This window comes from Bombus pyrosoma, linkage group LG6, assembly GCF_014825855.1.
Source record: "Bombus pyrosoma isolate SC7728 linkage group LG6, ASM1482585v1, whole genome shotgun sequence".
Classification (NCBI taxonomy): Eukaryota; Metazoa; Arthropoda; class Insecta; order Hymenoptera; family Apidae; genus Bombus; species Bombus pyrosoma.
The window spans coordinates 7,933,035-7,949,501 of NC_057775.1; the positions used below are offsets into that span (position 1 = coordinate 7,933,035).

Sequence of the window (16,467 nt, forward strand, 5' to 3'; positions counted from 1 at the left end):
TAAATCATAAAACATAATGTTTTAATATAAATATTTGTTATTGAAATACATATAGCATTGCTTGAATAAGAAGTAAGCAATTATTTTATTCCTGTTTTTATATTACTGTGAATTAAAAAAATATTAACAAAAGCAAAAGCAGGGAAGAAATTCTTCTCTGGCAAAAGCAATCATAGGGACATTTCACATTTTTGTTGGCAATACCCATTTTACTGAAGTATATTTCATCCTAGGAATATTCTTCAATCGTCGTTCCCATTTCTAACCAATTATTACGAGTTCTCGTCTTTCGTTTTCTTCTGGAAAAGTCAGGCGTGTACTTAACTATCATTTTTTGTCACAGTATTTTACTACTATAGTAATTGAAGAAAAATGTTTGGATCAGGGGCTGCTCCGATCGTAGTATTGAGTATGTAAAACAATTACGATTTTGATTGTCATTTATTTCAATAGTGAGATTAAGAAAAATTTATTTCGTTATGTCGTGTGCTTTGATTATTGCAGGTCAAAATACGAAAAGGGATACCGGTCGAAAAGTTCAGAGAGAAAATATACAAGCTGGAAAGGTGAGTCTGTACGATGCATAATTTACGTACATATTTGCCTTTTAAGGCCTTCATTAAATATCTGTACGCCCACGTGTATATTCTATACGAATAACTTTCGTTATGCAAAATTGATGCTACGTAATAATATAAAATGTAGTATTTATAACATTTATGACAAATAAGGTCGGAGTAAAATTTATATATCAAATATTAAATAAATTTCTTTAAGATTGAGAACGAATGTGAACTAATTCTACATTATTTATATATGTAGGTGTTTTACATTTAACATGAATCTACGAATTTTTAAATGTTGTATCTTTTTATAAAGGCCATTGCAGATGTTATTCGAACATGTTTGGGACCACAAGCAATGTTAAAAATGTTGATGGATCCAATGGGAGGTATAGTTATGACCAATGATGGAAATGCTATATTACGAGAAATAACGGTACAACATCCGGCTGGAAAATCTATGATAGAAATAGCTAGAACTCAAGATGAAGAAGTTGGGGATGGCACTACGTCGGTTATTGTATTGGCAGGAGAAATTTTAGCTACTGCTGAACCTTTTCTTGAGCAAAATATGCATCCTACAATTATAATAAGAGCATTTCGCCAAGCTTTGGAAGATATGGTGGCCATTCTCAATGAACAAGTCAGCATAGATCTGGATTGCAACAATAGAAGCAAATTGATTCAGGTCATTAATTCCTGTGTGGGTACCAAATTTATTGGACGTTGGTGTGAATTAGCATGTCAAATTGCTTTAGATGCAGTTTATACTGTAATGCTTGAAGAGAATGGTAGAAAAGAAATAGATATAAAGCGTTATGCAAAGGTGGAAAAAATTCCTGGTGGCACTATTGAGGATAGCACTGTTCTTAAGGGAGTAATGTTCAATAAGGATGTTACTCATCCAAAAATGAAAAGATATATTAAGAATCCAAGAATAGTTCTATTGGATTGTTCCTTAGAATACAAAAAAGGAGAATCTCAAACTAATATAGAAATAATGAAAGATACAGATTTTACCAGGATTTTAGAATTGGAAGAGGAGTTTGTTAAAAAAATGTGTGAAGATATTATATCTGTAAAACCAGATGTAATAATCACTGAAAAAGGAGTATCAGATTTAGCACAACATTATCTTGTCAAAGCTGGAATTTCTGCTATCCGTAGATTGAGGAAAAGTGATATTAACAGAATTGCAAGAGCTTGTGGTGCTACTGTTGTTAATCGTACAGAAGAACTACGAGAGGAAGATGTTGGTACTAGAGCTGGTCTTTTTGAAATTAAAAAACTTGGGGATGAATACTTTTGCTTTATTACGGAATGTAAAGATCCTAAAGCATGCACTATAATTTTGAGAGGTGCCAGTAAAGATGTGTTAAATGAAACTGAAAGAAACTTACAAGATGCTCTTCATGTTGCAAGAAATCTTCTTATTGAACCTAAATTAGTACCAGGTAATATTTATTATTAAAATAGCATAATACACAAACGCGCATGTAAAATATGTATTACTATATTGTATTTGTATTCCTATATATAAAGGTGGAGGAGCTGTGGAAATGGCAGTATCAAGGCTTCTAACAGAAAAAGCAGCAAGACTTGCAGGTGTAGAGCAATGGCCTTACAAAGCAGTGGCACAAGCATTAGAAATAATTCCAAGAACGCTTGCACAAAATTGTGGAGCAAATACAATCAGAACCTTAACTGCATTACGGGCAAAACATGCCACTGAAGGAATGACATGGGGTATTGATGGAGAAACTGGTCAATTGGTAGATATGAAAGAACGTGGAATTTGGGAGCCTCTATCTGTGAAACTTCAAACATATAAAACAGCTATTGAAACTGCTATTTTGCTGTTAAGAATTGATGATATTGTATCAGGAAGCAAGAAGAAGAAATCAGATAACGAGCCTGGTCAACCTGCACAAGTTTCAGAAGAATCTATGAAAGATTAAAAACACTGAATTTATATTGCACTTGCAAAGCTTTTATTTGTTAACATTTCATAATTCATACTCATGATAATTTTATTAAAACTTAATTCATGTTTATGAGAAGCATTATTTGCCTGTCTGTATGCATTTTCATAATAATAAAAATACCTTGAGGTATTAAAAATTGATGCAAATATTATATCTATTTATATATTGTTTTCAGTAGTTTATTTCCCTATCCGTATCAACAATGTTTCATAAACTGTCTCAGTGCATGTTTAATATATAGCAAAATGATAATATAATACTGCTTAAATATTATGTTCTGAATCTTTATGTACCTACCACTTTCACATTTGTATTATAATACTTGTTATTAATTTCAGTTCCACCAAATGGATAAATATTTTTATTCAAAATATTGATGTTTATAAATTTTTAATTATTCTTAAATTTTATGTTCATACATCAGTGTCTCAAATAGCTTGAACTGTTCTCATTACTTCAAATATTGAATAAAATGTTCATTGAGAATTTCTGTAGAAGATTATAAGTATTTTGTTATCAATTTTTATCATTTGCTTGATTTGTTACGAACGATCAAATAATTGTAAATATAATTCTTCACAAATCATAAGTTTCAGGTTTTAAAAAAACTGGTAAGATATAGCCAGTTTCCTATTCCATTCCTCATAGTCTTTTTAAAGAAAGGTAACATTAATTTATAACCTTTAATGATAAATAATTAACAATAATCAATGAGGTGTAAATCGAGCAATTGGTATAGTGTAAATTTTAGATTCTAAAAAATGAGAAAAAGTTCAAGGAGATTGTAATACATTTTGAGGAAGGTGGCGTTTCACGCGACACAGGTATATTGATTGTGTGTGTAGGGTGGCCGGCATGAGTAAAGGCCGACGAATGGGACACAATTTTCGTAACGGCTCTTTGCGAAACTTAAAACTGTTCGGATAGACTGAACGATGAGCATGAATGTGAGATGATGCCAGGCACGTCTCGCAAATTGGGAACTTCGGACGGTGGTAAAAACCGACTTCCTTTCAATTGTTTTTAATCTTTCTACACAATATCGATGTCGATGTTTCTGTCAAGGCTGGCAGATGTTTAATATATCTTCGCGATTCGATACGATCAAGAGATGCAAAGTGTATCAACAACATTTTTAATGCACGATTATTCTGATCTTAATGAAAATACATCCACGTGGCTACGTGTGTACGGAAGTGAATTTCATATCTGTTTACTACTGGATTGACAGGTGTCTATGTTCTGTTAGTTTTGAACGACGACTATTAATAAATAATTATTATTGTATAGTATTACACATTGATTTAAAAGATTGAAGAACATTCGTTATATTACTTTTGTTCTATTTATATTGATAGATATTTGTAAATAATGTTGCTTAAGATAAGTTGTTCATGTAGAAATAAAACGTTTATTTTGTAAACATTCATATTTTTGTTATATACATATACATACATATAGATATCTTTTGAATAATATTGTTTGTCAGAAAACTTATTTTCTATTAGTTGATAATTTTACTTTAGTATCTATGAAGTTCTTTTTATTTTGTTGACAGAATACATATAATTTCTGTATTGGTAAAGTGATATATATTAGCAAAGTATATATCTTTTACATGTAAAAATCTTTATTTATTAAATAGGCTCTGAGTGGGACACTTTAATGGAGGTTCACCATGAACCAATTGAAAAAAACTATAAGTTACTGGAAGAAATTGGAAAGTAAGTCATCATACAATGTATAGTTTGCATTTATAATAAATATATGAAATTACAAATCTACATATTTATAATTTACAGAGGACAATTTGCAATAGTACGGAAATGTATGGAAATAAAGACTGGAGAGTTTTATGCTGCCAAAATTATGAGAAAAAGACGAGTTGCCAGAGGTGTGGCAGCTGAAGACATTGGTAGATATTTTTGCATATTTGATAATACTTTTCTTGTATAAATAATTGTTGAATTTTTGTTTTAGCTCGAGAAGCAGGTTTATTAGCACGACTAAGACATCCAAATATTGTTTCATTGCACAAAGTTGTTGACACAGGCACAACAGTTGTTTTACTTTTAGAATTAATTTCAGGAGGAGAACTTTTTCATTGGGTACCATCTGGTGAATTAGAAGCTGCACATGTGGTTTGTAATTTTTTTTTTTAGTAAATGTAATTTAAAATAACTAATATAAAACAAATATTCAACAATGTAAATTTGTATAGGTTCGTCAAGTTTTAATGGCTCTTAGTCATTTACATTCTCATCAAGTTGCTCATTTAGATATCAAACCTGAAAATATCCTGTTATCAACTCCACCACCAATGCCAAATATAAAATTAATAGGTAAGTTATTACATTAAGGTTTACATGTGAATGTATTGTTTAAAATATGTAACAAAAATTTGTGTATTTCAATGTACAGATCTAGGTCTTTCACATCGATTAGTACCTGGATCTGAACACAGAGCATTATTTGGTACACCTGAGTTTGTTGCTCCTGAAATTGTAAATTATGAACCACTCAGTTTGGGAACTGATCTTTGGGCAGTTGGTGTTTTAACATATATTCTCTTAAGTGGTGCATCACCATTTCTAGGTGAAGATAAACAAGAAACTTATGCGAATGTTGCTGCTTGTCAATATCAGTTTGACAATGAATATTTCAGTACAGTATCTGAAATTGCCAAAGATTTCATACGATCCTTGTTGATCAAGGATCCAAAGTAAGTATGAGAAATTTAGAAGTAGTGTTAGAAAGTTTAATTTTAAGATATATAATGATTTAAAATGGAATGAAGTAACAATGAAAAATTTGATTTTCAGAGAAAGAGGAACCGCAGAATCGTGCCTTAAACATCCTTGGATCCTCACGGTCTGTTCCTGAAAGCAATATTATAATTTCCTTTGTAATTGCCAGAGCTGACTATCATTTTTATTTTCTATCATTCGTATTATTTTTTGATTTCTCATGAAATAATGTTTATTTATGTACATCGCATAATGAATGTTAGTAGCATTTGTACAGTTACATACCAATTATACATCATGCATATACATTATTTCTCACAGAATATACATAAGTTAAATGTAACAAATTTTTTTATTGAATATATGTACCTTAATTATTATGTTTTCGAAAATATAATTTTTTACATAGTACTATATAATATAGAATATAATATATGTTATTCATGTTGATAATTCACTTTTAAGGAAACGTTTTTATTGGCATTTGTATATAAATATATGACTTCGTAATTGTATATTGTAATGTAATTGATCATAAAACACGATATACATAAAATACATACATAATATGTACATAAAATAATATAGTATTGAATAGTTGTGTTTGTTTGTTTTTCTGTAGGAATCAGAAGCCTCTCAAGGTCTTGGTGGAGCAATGATCAGTGCCGTTAAACGAGGCTGTGTTGAGGCTGTGTCTCAGTTACTATTGCAAGGAGCACCATTGAATGTGAAAGATTCTGTAAGATTCTTTTTGCTATATACGTCCAAATGTAATATGAATAAAGTGTGAATAATTTTGTTTTTTAAACAGAAAGAAGATACGCTTTTACATATAGCTTGTGAAGCAGGGGATGAAGGAATGGTAACTTTTTTAATAGAGAATGGAATAGACTTGGATACACCAAACAAGAAAGGCTTAACACCACTACATGTGGCTGCTAGATACGGTTTCATTAATCTTGTTAGACATTTGTGCCTTGCTGGTTGTGATGTTGATAAAACAAATCGTGGAATTAGAGCGGATGTGACAGCAATCAAATATGGACATCCAGATATTGCATCATTGTTGGATAAGCTTCGAAATGTATGTTATTAAAATGGTCTATTTTTGTTATATTTGGTATTACATTAATGTACTTATTTAAAATTATAGCCCATTCAACGTGAAAATTATATTAAACAGTTACAACCAACACACAGACCAATAGATCGTTTACACATAAGACTCTTAGGACATTGTGCATCAGGAAAATCATCTTTAATAAATTCTTTAAAATCGGGTATTTTTAGTTTCGGATTTTTTAGAAGATCAAGAAGTCAGAATTATACTACAAAGGTATTTATTTTTAATATTTTAAATATAAAGTAAAGGTATATATTATATTTATTTGGCATGTTGAGAGCGAAAATTACTTTTACTAAAACTAATTTTATAGAGGGAACCAAGTATTGAATTAGATGTAACTAGTAAGCACGGCTCACTTAGTTTTGAGTACAGTGACAGTGAATATGAAGGTACACAAGGAGTAGAATGGAGTCGTGGTAACGTAGGTAAGAAACATAGTTAAATATTCTTATTTATGATTATATGAAATTACATATATTTATAAATTTATTAATTAATAAGGTGGTGAATGTATCTTTTGGGAGTTATGCGGTCGGGAAGAATTTTTACCATCTTATCACTATGTACTCACTTTTCAACAACCTGTTGTACACCTTATTACAGTTAGTCTTAGAGAACCACTCACTATACAACTTCAGCAAGTAAAGTTTTGGCTACGATTTATTTCAGATCGTATTGCATCAACTACTTTTGGTAAGTTTAACGATCTATTTATAAGGAAGAATATAATTATATTTATTAATTATTTATATATTTATTAATAAATTATATATATGTCGTTGTCAAATATGTTTTTGCAACAGGTTTTGGTGGCAAATATAATGATGTAAAAGTAATCTTAGTCGGTACTTATGCTCCAGAACCTCTTGCTCCAAATACAAATAGTGCAAGCCTTCTTGCCTCCCTTTTACCTTTTTTGAGAGAGTTCGCACTAATTTTGGGAGATGAACCCCAAATGGTCGCAGTGGATGCAACTAATCCTTCTAGCCCTGGTCTGAAACTTCTAAGATCTTACTTGAATAATGCAAGGATGGAATTTTTAGAGGTGAATTATGAAAGTGACCATATTTACATTTTTTTTTACACATATTACAAAACAAATTTTTTAAATAGTATTATTACGAGTCTCTCAGTTTTAACCGAGTTTCCATAATAACTCGTAATTAATTCTTTATTAAACTCAATCAAATTTAAGAGATTTAGATATTTGAAATTTTGAATTAAATTTTTAAGACACACCGATTTAAGTAAACTATTGCATGTCATCATACATAATATCAAATTAAGATCATTGTATGAAGATCACTTACTTTAAATTAAGAATGTAGGATGTAAATCATATGTGAATATGTTATTGCATTAGTATATTGATGATAATTTCTTGTGAAATGAGAAAGATATTTAAGGGTATAAACATATTTGAATATTTATGATTTACATCTAGGAATCTCAGTTCAACACGAAAATCTACAATCATTTCATGCTTGGTTGCACGAGCGACTCGTTTAGTAAAAAAAAAGGTCAATTGATATATCACTAAAAAATTGATGCCAAATATACAAAATATTAAAAGGTTTAGGTTCAGCTTAATATATTTGTGTACATAATTATACTTCCACATCTTTTTACAGGGATATCGCCAGTGTTTGTACAGCATGCAATAAATGTGTGCATTAACATTTTCAAAACGATTCTGATCAGAATCGAGTCATTTCATTTGCATAGTGCCAATTACATTTAAACGATTCACGTCTCTTTGATTTCAAATCCCGCAATGTTAATACTATGTTGAACAAAGCATTCATTCCTAAATATGATGCAATCCTTTTTGTTGAAGTTATGATTCAGTAATCCATGGTCATTTCATGATGCATGGTTGATTTAATATATATGTATAAGTAATTAAGCTCACCAAATATAATACTTTGTATTATCCATAATTTTCGATTAAAATAATTATTTGCGACATTTAATCAAGCACATTCTCTAAAAAACAAATATTATAAGTAAAATTTCTCAAATCTGCTGTCACTTTATCACATAATCAATTTACTAACGACATATATTTTAGTTGCTGATTATTTGGTCATTAACGTTTATTAACATCAGCCTTACTGCATGCAATGCATGATGTAGGAAGGACCGGAAGTTGCAGAAAGTATTCTCCGACGTGACACGCCGCGGGCTGCGGCCTCGTACGTGCCCTTGGCGAATCTTGATAAACAGGTCGAACTATTTCTCAATTCCTTTGATAAAAGTGATGCGTATAATGAAGCTGTAATTTAATTACTCTAATGCTTTATCCCATTAATACATACGTGCACTACTGTCCAATGCAATTAAGAAACTACTCTTGTATATATTTTCTGCATCAGTGTATTATTTAATACTTTTCCCTTGTATTTTATTGTTAAAGATTCCATAATTTTATTATAGAGTGCACTAGTGTGGACTGGTCTTGCTGAATCTTGGAGATCGTACATGCAATCATTAGAAGTACCTCCAGTTATGCTAACACAGGAGGAATTTTTGAAGGAAGTGAGAAAAATTAATCCATTAGTTTCCTTAGAGCACTGTAGACACCTTGGCTTACAATTACAGGTTTCTGTTCCTACTGTTGTATCTTTTCCATTTAGTTTTTGTTCTTGATACATTAATTAAGATTTAATCTTCAGAATTTAGGAGAATGTATGCTTCTTCCTGGGAATTTAGTAGTTTTAAGTCCAGAATGGTTTTGGCAGGATGTAATAAATTGGCAATTAAGCCTAGAACAGAGAGGACGTCTTGGTGGTCGTACTACAGGGGTTTATGCTTTAGAAGATTTTCAGGCTCGTTGTCCTTGTCCTGCAGGACAAGCTTTACAAGCTTTACAGGCTGTAAATTTATGTGTGCCGGTATGTATTTAAATGTCTGCATTTTATTCATAAGATAAATTTATGTTACTTTATTTCAGTGCGAGGTGGATGATGATGAAGTAGAATATGAAATACCATGTTTAAATCTCGTCGAGCGTTTACCAGGATTATGGGAACCATGGAAATCTTGCTCCAATGTTTTACCTCATACTGGTCTTCGCCTTTCTCCATCCGAAGCACCCTTATATCATTTGACTGCAGTATTTCCACATTTACAAGTATGTAAAAATAACAAGCACTTATGTAATTTTATAATTGTAATCACATTTTTGATAATGATGCTATATAGGCACAATTGAGGAAAATTACACAAACATGGGATCCATCAAATTCAGATTTATATCAATGGTGGAGAGGATCAAAATTATGTATTGGTCCTTGTGAAAGTATTATTACTTTCGAAGAAGAAGAACAGAGTTGTATAGAGATAAGAGTACGTGGACCGCGAGGTACCAGTGCTCAATGTTTCGCCCTTTTCAGCATTATTCTCGATGCTATTGAAACAACGATTGAATTAGTTGCTCCTGGCATGTTACTTGAAAGACATTGGTTAAGTCCTAGTCAACTTCGGGAATATGATGAAGTTAGTTATTTAATAATAGTTAAGTAAGAAAGTAACGCAATATAAAAAAGGTGTACTTAATGTTTTTTATGAAATTTTATAGGTAATACATTCTTGGGAACCAGCACCAGTTATATCAGCTTTAATTGATAAAGGTCTTGAAGAAGCAACACTCAAAAATCCTTTAAATGGTCAAGAAGAAACTATATGGGAAATAGTAGGTTGTGGACTACCTTTAATAGAAAGTTGTCTTCCTGGACCAAAGCAACCAATAAAACAAATCAAGTCTGCTGTACAAAGAAGATTGGCGCAAATGCTCGATCCCCCCGATCATCATGGAAGAGATTGGTGTTTACTTGCTGTGAGACTAGGTTTGGGAGATCGAGTCGCGCAGCTGGATAGTACAGTAGACAGTCCAACGTTAAGGTGAGATAAATTTGTAGTAATTATTTATTATAATCCTGAGCAGTTAATCATGTATTTCGTGCAATTTATTATTTGATAGATTGCTTAACACGGCAGGTGTTGATTGCACCGTAGGATCTTTAATACAACAACTACGAGCTCTTGATCGGGAAGATGCTGTACATCTTTTGCTCTCTTATACACCGACATATATATTGTCAACAGCTGCTGATTCTGAAACAGGATCTAATCTTTCTAGATGACAATGTTGCATTTATCAATGGTGCATTAATACTTTTTGAGGAAGATGTATTTCTGAAAGAAACTTTTATCCTCATTATGGGTTTGATAGACTTATTACGTCACCGCTTCCGCCCAATATAAATTGTGCATTGCTCTTTAAGCTAAGTACATACATAATAGTACATTCCTTGTGTACATCTTTAGAAATGCACATGCACCCATGTGTACTTTTATATCAAAATATTAAAGCACATTTTAAGCGGCACAAAATTCTTTTAATATATTCTTTTTAATACATACGTACACACACACACACACACACCTATACACATATATAGTTAAAACGTTGCATAAGTTGCATAAATTTCTGTCCTTTCTTATGAGCTCTTATAATTCTAAAAAAAATATCATAATTTAAATATACTTGTTAGCATAAAATATATTTACAATTCTGTGTTTCTGTTAGGTTTGCAAATATTTACTTAAAGAGATATATATAAAACGAAGTTTTAATTTATAATATTTAGAATTTTTTTAGTTGTGAAACATTTGTAAGCATTTGTATTGTGATATTATATTGTATGATTAAGTACATTTCTAATCAAATTTCTTAAGTAAATTTATATTAGACAGAATAATTCTAAATATTAATCGTAAAACACATTTACACATTATATAATACGATATTATCGTATTTGATACTAATATTGTTTTGAAAGCTTTACTTGATATGCATATATACTATATGTCTTGCCAAAACTCAGTGTCAATATACGCTGCTTTTTATGATATTTAGAAACTATTTATGTGAAAAAAGGAGTGAAACAGTTCGCACAATTGTTTGCTTTTGGTAAATTTATGGAAGCTCCATTCTTATATGGACATTTTTTACTAAATCAACATTCCTAAAATATTTATTATGTGCCATAAACGAGATTTGCTCATTTATACTTATAAAAAAAAAAAAAAAAAAAACGTTGGAACGTTCTCTAAAAATTTCTAAATTTCTAAATTTCTAAATTTCTAAACTGATCCTTCTGCTGATGTTCGTGGAAATAAAACACTTTCTTATTAACGATTTGAAGCTTACAATACGAAGGATCATTGTTCAAAACAATCTCAAATAATGACAATGGTTTTTGACATAAGATATTATTCATGTTTTATAGGCACGAAAACATTACACAAGGTGCACTGTTTATGTGCAACATGCATAGATGTCTGTATATCATTAAAAACACTTGCTGTTCATTGAAACACTATTCTTTGAACATATCTATTGTGTATTAACTTTGTCCAGTGAACACTGCTTATACATAATGTGTTGAATAGGATATGATTTTTATTCCCATCTGACATGATACAATGTTTGATACGAATCTCAAATGTATGGGAATAATTGAACATAATATGAATATAAGAACAAGACAAAAGTAGTGTATTTAGTTACAAAATATCTAAAAAGTTAGTTCTAATTTGCTCTTGTAAAATGTATCTAAGATACTTCTGTTATCTCTGTGTTCTATGCGTATGTATTTACTATACAATGAACATTTACTATGATGTTGTGTGATACACGAATTGTTTAATATTTTGGTACTGAATCATCTTTTCGATTTTGGAATTTAGTCTCGAGTTTGCATTCTTTTATGCACTGTGTTCATCATGCATTTATACGTCGACGTTTGAAATATTAAACGCTTTAATATTGTACATTACATAGAGAATTGTTTTCGTAATGCGTACATTAAGTTACAGACGAACATTTACTTTTGAAAGTTTTGTATTGTTAATTAATTATTTAGTAAAAAGGACATTTTGCAGAATAGGAAATTGAAAAATATGATAAATATAATTACAATCGGTCTTTATTTATACCTTGTGAACAATATAAATATAGTAACATTGATTTTGTTGAACTTTGTAGTATTTACAATTTTCTAGTTTTTATAATAACCTGGGTGTTTATTGAAAACTGCTCTTTTTAAACCTTTTAAAATCATGATTGAGATATCATGTCTGATCAATGATATCATTGAGAGACTGTATTCTTCAAGCTATAATCAAAATTGATACTGAAATAATCTACTAGTGTCGTAAAACAATTCTGAATATAAGAAAAAAAAAAAAGATGAACTGCAAAGTGTCGAAAAGTTGCGTTCAATTTTGTTCACCGCGTAATGACTTAATAAGTTGTATTTATATTTCTTATCCATACCTTTGTAAAAATGGTCGATAGTAATAGGAGTGAATATACATTCTGAATGAAAAAACGTATATGCTGCGCATTTATTTGTAACGACAAGCGATGAAAAATATACTAGCTGAACGAGATGTGTAATTATTCCTTTTATACTAGGAAAGATGTCAATAAAGCCATGTTGCTTCATAGATGTATTTTAATTTATCATGAGCCCAATTAATCCTTTCATAAGTACAACTTTCTATAAGAAAGCAACATTTTCAATATAAGTATAAAAAAAATATTAATACAAAGTATATTAAATAGAGTATATGTGTATTTCATTATGATCGACAGTAAATATACTTTATTAAATTAATATATGCAGCTACAAAGAATTTTATTTTAATATATAAAAGAACTAACGTACCGTTTTGGATGATCAAGACGACAGAATTCCCGCGTTTACAACGTGTAATGCACGTTGTAGTGAACGAGATCGATTCGATGGATCGACAGGGGTCGCCGTTGGGAGCGGGAAAATACAAATATTAGAAAGACAACGCGGACGATATGGCGCGAAATTAGACATTTTTCAAGATAACGGAGAACGGGAGAATGTTTATCTCGGTATGGTATTTATGTAGACTAGGTTACGTAGCCGACAGGAAACAAGAACGGAATTCCTTCGAGCCGAGAATAGCATAAGGGAGGTGGAGATCGCGTTTCGTTGGTAGTCAGTGCGACGAGCAGCAATCAGCCAGTAAAGAGCCGAGATAAAATCGGGACGACAGCCAACAAGGCGACAAGCAATTATAGAATTGGATTGGATCGAGAAGTTCGAGGAGGCCTGCGACGCCGGTTTCGTTTTATTTTAGCTTAGCTTTCGAAGGCATCCGGTTGTGCATTCTCATCGCGGATCGTCGCCACGATTACAGTGAGTGTTGTCCCCCTTTTAACTCTAACTTGTCTTTTCTTTCGCGCTATTTGTTATTAAATGTTGCTCACCGGTGAGTAGCAACAACGGCTTGGGTGCCGTATGAGAGCTAGATCGCTCATTTTTCATATCGTGCATCGTCGAACGATACTGGCTGAAGTAAGTACTTCGTTTCGTATTCGTATAAACTATATCAAGTTTAAATGTGCTACCGCATCGTTTTTTATTAAAAAGAAACAGGTTAGAGATATTTTTCGTTACCCTTCGCGAGCGTATTTCTCATGGCGGTTCGATTTTGTAGTAGCGTTAGCCTAATTGTAGATATGCAGTAGATACGGTGCGATTATAGTCAGACCAAAGCAGAGTAACGCTACTTTTAATTTGAACGTTGTTATATTATCAACTTGTATTTATTCCTGATTAAAGATTAGAATAAGGAGTAGATTAAATAACAATTCACGAATTTATAATGCTACAGATGCAACTTTGATTAATGATAATTAATAATAATACTGTACTGACAAATTACACGTTACGTTAGTGTAATATTAATAAATCAGTTTATATACATATATATATATATATATTAACATTAATGAATTTATTAGGTTTAAACTGCCGACAAAGAATAAGCAATAAGAGGGGAGAAAAACACGGACTATCATCATGGAGGCGATTAAAAAGAAGATTGCGGCGTTGAAGCAGGAGATGGACGCCGCTAATGAAAAAGTCGAAGCAAATGAAGCGAAAGCAAGATCAGAGAACTTCCGAGCGGATAAACTGAACGACGATGTAAGGGATTTACAGAAGAAGCTGGCGCAGCTTGAACGAGATTACGGAATTACCAAGACGAATTTAGAGCAATCCACTGCCGACTTGGAGCAATGTGAAAAATCTTGGTCTAAGGTGCGTAAAGACACGTGCCACATTGATTTACGAAAGTCGATATTGTGTAATTGATGAATGATGTTAATAGGCAGAGCAAGATCGAACCACGTTGACCAAAAGGGTACAAGAGATCGAGGCAACGTTAACGAAGAAAGAAGAGTTACGTCTTTCTGCTCAATTGAAACTTGCACGTGCCACAGAACTTGCGGACGATGCTCAAAGGTTTTACATTACAGTTTACTGAAATGCTTTTAATAAGCGATAAATAAATATCGTTCGTCTTAGCAGATATATTTAGATAATTGACACGACGAAATATTTTCTTTGTCATATTTTATATCTCTATTATCAGATAACTTAGAGAATTTTTATTAAAATTTAAGTAACGTATCGTAAAGAAATATTCTTAGGGTAGATGAATTTGTCGAATAATATTTTGACACATCATAAACTCTATAATTAGCACGAATGTTTGAACGCGTGAATAATAAACGAAACTTTCTTTTTGTCGTAGAATGTGCAAAGTACTAGAAGACAGAAGTCGGCTGGACGAAGAGCGCATGGAGAAATTGATGCACGAATTGAAAGATGCAAGATTAATCGCCGAAGATGCGGACGCAAAGTCTGACGAAATATCGAAGAAGTTGCAATTCGTTGAAGAAGAACTGGAAGGCGCTGAGGAGAGAGTCAAAACCAGCGAGGCGTTTGTATAATTATATTACTCTCTTTTCTCCACGGTTTCCATAAATTCTTCTTTACACGTTTAAACGCATTTGCAGAAAAATCGTAGAACGAGAGGATGAGCTTTTCATTGTGCAAAACATAGTAAAATCTTTAGAAGTATCCGAGGAAAAGGTAATCATCCTTTACGAATTATGTATAGTATATAAATTTTAAAGTAGCAAAATTCGATCAATTGAAAAAAGTATTCATACTTTTACATATTAAAAATTATTCATTTAGGCTAATCAACGAGTGGAAGAATTTAAAGTACAACTAAAACAGTTAAAGAAAAAATTGAGAGAGGCTGAGAAACGCGCCATCCATGCTGAAAGAACGGTGAAGAAATTGTTGAAGGATGTCGATATGAAGGAAGGTAGGGTGTTTAATAGATGAAGACTTACCTTTTTTTTCGAGGGCAATATTTTTCAACGATTGCTGTATTTTAGACGAACTGAGAGAAGAAAAGGAGAAATATAAGGCAGTCTGCGACGACATGGATGCCACATTCGCAGAAATGACAGGATATTAAGGCCACAGAAACGGACGGAGTTCCTTTTATTTTGCTATTCTGAGCTTCTTCCGCTTATTCGCTACATTTAATAATGGACATCAGTCGGCTGTATTCAGCTACGCTGATTTGACTCGACTCGTTATAGTGTACCGTTAAAAAAAGCTTTCAATGGTGCTTCAAACATAATTTGCTATGCGAAATTGTGCAATTAACATAGCAATTAGAGAGCGTACACTGTACTAGTTTTCCGTTAATGTAATGCTTTGCTTCAAGCTTAACACTCTATAAAAGCTTCGGGGCCAGAGATGATTGGACTGATGGTGTTATAGTTGCTTCACAAACAAATAGTCTCTTTTCGATAGAATTAACGGCATCGCCTATTTTTCTTTCAGAGACGTTGAAGAGGAATCGGTGAATATGAATGCAAGCTCGATACTGCATCCTCTTTTTATCATTGTACGCAAAATCTGTATTTTCAATAAACGGTATTTAAAAAAAAGAATTCTTCATCGTAGTATGATTTATGAATTCATTCAATACCTTGTTAAATCCTGTCGAATAAAGATAATATGAAAAGCATAAAGAAAATGTATACAGGGATAAACGATATGCCCTTTTATGATTCATAACTAAGAAACAGAAACGTAACTTAAAATATATACTGCTAACTTTTTATAGAT

The 16,467-nt window shown here is 31.7% G+C and overlaps 3 protein-coding genes and 3 long non-coding RNA genes across 10 annotated transcripts; 3 read left to right on the forward strand and 3 right to left on the reverse strand.

Moving 5' to 3' along the window:
- Positions 1–227: 227 nt before the first annotated feature.
- LOC122568161 (T-complex protein 1 subunit gamma) lies at positions 228–2,694 on the forward strand. The gene is made up of 4 exons (XM_043727570.1): positions 228–409; positions 505–566; positions 880–2,017; positions 2,106–2,694. The coding sequence occupies exons 1-4, from the start codon at positions 373–375 to the stop codon at positions 2,519–2,521; spliced, it is 1,653 nt and encodes a 550-aa protein (XP_043583505.1). The 5' UTR covers positions 228–372; the 3' UTR covers positions 2,522–2,694.
- A 135-nt stretch (positions 2,695–2,829) lies between these two features.
- Positions 2,830–12,937, forward strand: LOC122568159 (death-associated protein kinase 1-like). Of its 4 annotated transcripts, XM_043727567.1 has the most exons (21): positions 2,830–3,543; positions 3,614–3,792; positions 4,194–4,272; positions 4,351–4,463; positions 4,529–4,689; positions 4,770–4,890; positions 4,970–5,270; positions 5,371–5,419; positions 5,918–6,034; positions 6,107–6,379; positions 6,449–6,631; positions 6,732–6,846; positions 6,923–7,114; positions 7,225–7,466; positions 8,558–8,647; positions 8,858–9,022; positions 9,097–9,315; positions 9,375–9,554; positions 9,626–9,919; positions 10,002–10,324; positions 10,404–12,937. In XM_043727567.1, exons 2-21 carry the CDS (start codon positions 3,786–3,788, stop codon positions 10,564–10,566), a joined length of 3,387 nt encoding a protein of 1,128 aa, XP_043583502.1. In that variant the 5' UTR covers positions 2,830–3,543; positions 3,614–3,785; the 3' UTR covers positions 10,567–12,937. The 4 variants fall into 4 exon arrangements, with proteins under 4 accessions (XP_043583502.1, XP_043583503.1, XP_043583501.1 ...); XM_043727568.1 differs by having other exon boundaries at positions 2,830–3,779; XM_043727566.1 differs by lacking the exon at positions 3,614–3,792.
- Positions 5,803–7,438, reverse strand: LOC122568165. Its single transcript, XR_006317000.1, has 3 exons — positions 7,333–7,438; positions 6,993–7,128; positions 5,803–6,032 (listed from the first exon to the last, which is right to left on the reverse strand). It is a non-coding gene; the product is annotated as an uncharacterized LOC122568165 (long non-coding RNA).
- Positions 7,996–8,906, reverse strand: LOC122568164. Its single transcript, XR_006316999.1, has 2 exons — positions 8,740–8,906; positions 7,996–8,667 (listed from the first exon to the last, which is right to left on the reverse strand). It is a non-coding gene; the product is annotated as an uncharacterized LOC122568164 (long non-coding RNA).
- On the reverse strand, positions 12,397–13,384 carry LOC122568163. The gene is made up of 2 exons (XR_006316998.1): positions 13,159–13,384; positions 12,397–12,990 (listed from the first exon to the last, which is right to left on the reverse strand). It is a non-coding gene; the product is annotated as an uncharacterized LOC122568163 (long non-coding RNA).
- A 139-nt stretch (positions 13,385–13,523) lies between these two features.
- On the forward strand, positions 13,524–16,289 carry LOC122568162 (tropomyosin-2-like). Of its 2 annotated transcripts, none has more exons than XM_043727571.1 (7): positions 13,524–13,665; positions 14,274–14,571; positions 14,642–14,775; positions 15,068–15,256; positions 15,333–15,408; positions 15,517–15,649; positions 15,723–16,289. In XM_043727571.1, the coding sequence occupies exons 2-7, from the start codon at positions 14,332–14,334 to the stop codon at positions 15,803–15,805; spliced, it is 855 nt and encodes a 284-aa protein (XP_043583506.1). In that variant the 5' UTR covers positions 13,524–13,665; positions 14,274–14,331; the 3' UTR covers positions 15,806–16,289. The 2 variants fall into 2 exon arrangements, with proteins under 2 accessions (XP_043583506.1, XP_043583507.1); XM_043727572.1 differs by lacking the exon at positions 13,524–13,665 and adding an exon at positions 13,672–13,824.
- The last annotated feature ends 178 nt before the right edge of the window (positions 16,290–16,467 follow it).

Coding starts and splice junctions, on each gene's coding strand:
- LOC122568161 (XM_043727570.1), top strand. CDS start 373: ATGTTTGGATCAGGGGCTGCTCCGATCGTAGTATTGA. Junction 567..879: donor AAAATATACAAGCTGGAAAG/GTGAGTCTGTAC, acceptor CTTTTTATAAAG/GCCATTGCAGATGTTATTCG. Junction 2,018..2,105: donor TGAACCTAAATTAGTACCAG/GTAATATTTATT, acceptor CTATATATAAAG/GTGGAGGAGCTGTGGAAATG.
- LOC122568159 (XM_043727566.1), top strand. CDS start 3,501: ATGATGCCAGGCACGTCTCGCAAATTGGGAACTTCGGACGGTG. Junction 6,380..6,448: donor TGTTGGATAAGCTTCGAAAT/GTATGTTATTAA, acceptor TTAAAATTATAG/CCCATTCAACGTGAAAATTA. Junction 6,632..6,731: donor GTCAGAATTATACTACAAAG/GTATTTATTTTT, acceptor CTAATTTTATAG/AGGGAACCAAGTATTGAATT.
- LOC122568162 (XM_043727571.1), top strand. CDS start 14,332: ATGGAGGCGATTAAAAAGAAGATTGCGGCGTTGAAGCAGGAGATGGAC. Junction 14,776..15,067: donor CTTGCGGACGATGCTCAAAG/GTTTTACATTAC, acceptor TTTTTGTCGTAG/AATGTGCAAAGTACTAGAAG. Junction 15,650..15,722: donor GGATGTCGATATGAAGGAAG/GTAGGGTGTTTA, acceptor GCTGTATTTTAG/ACGAACTGAGAGAAGAAAAG.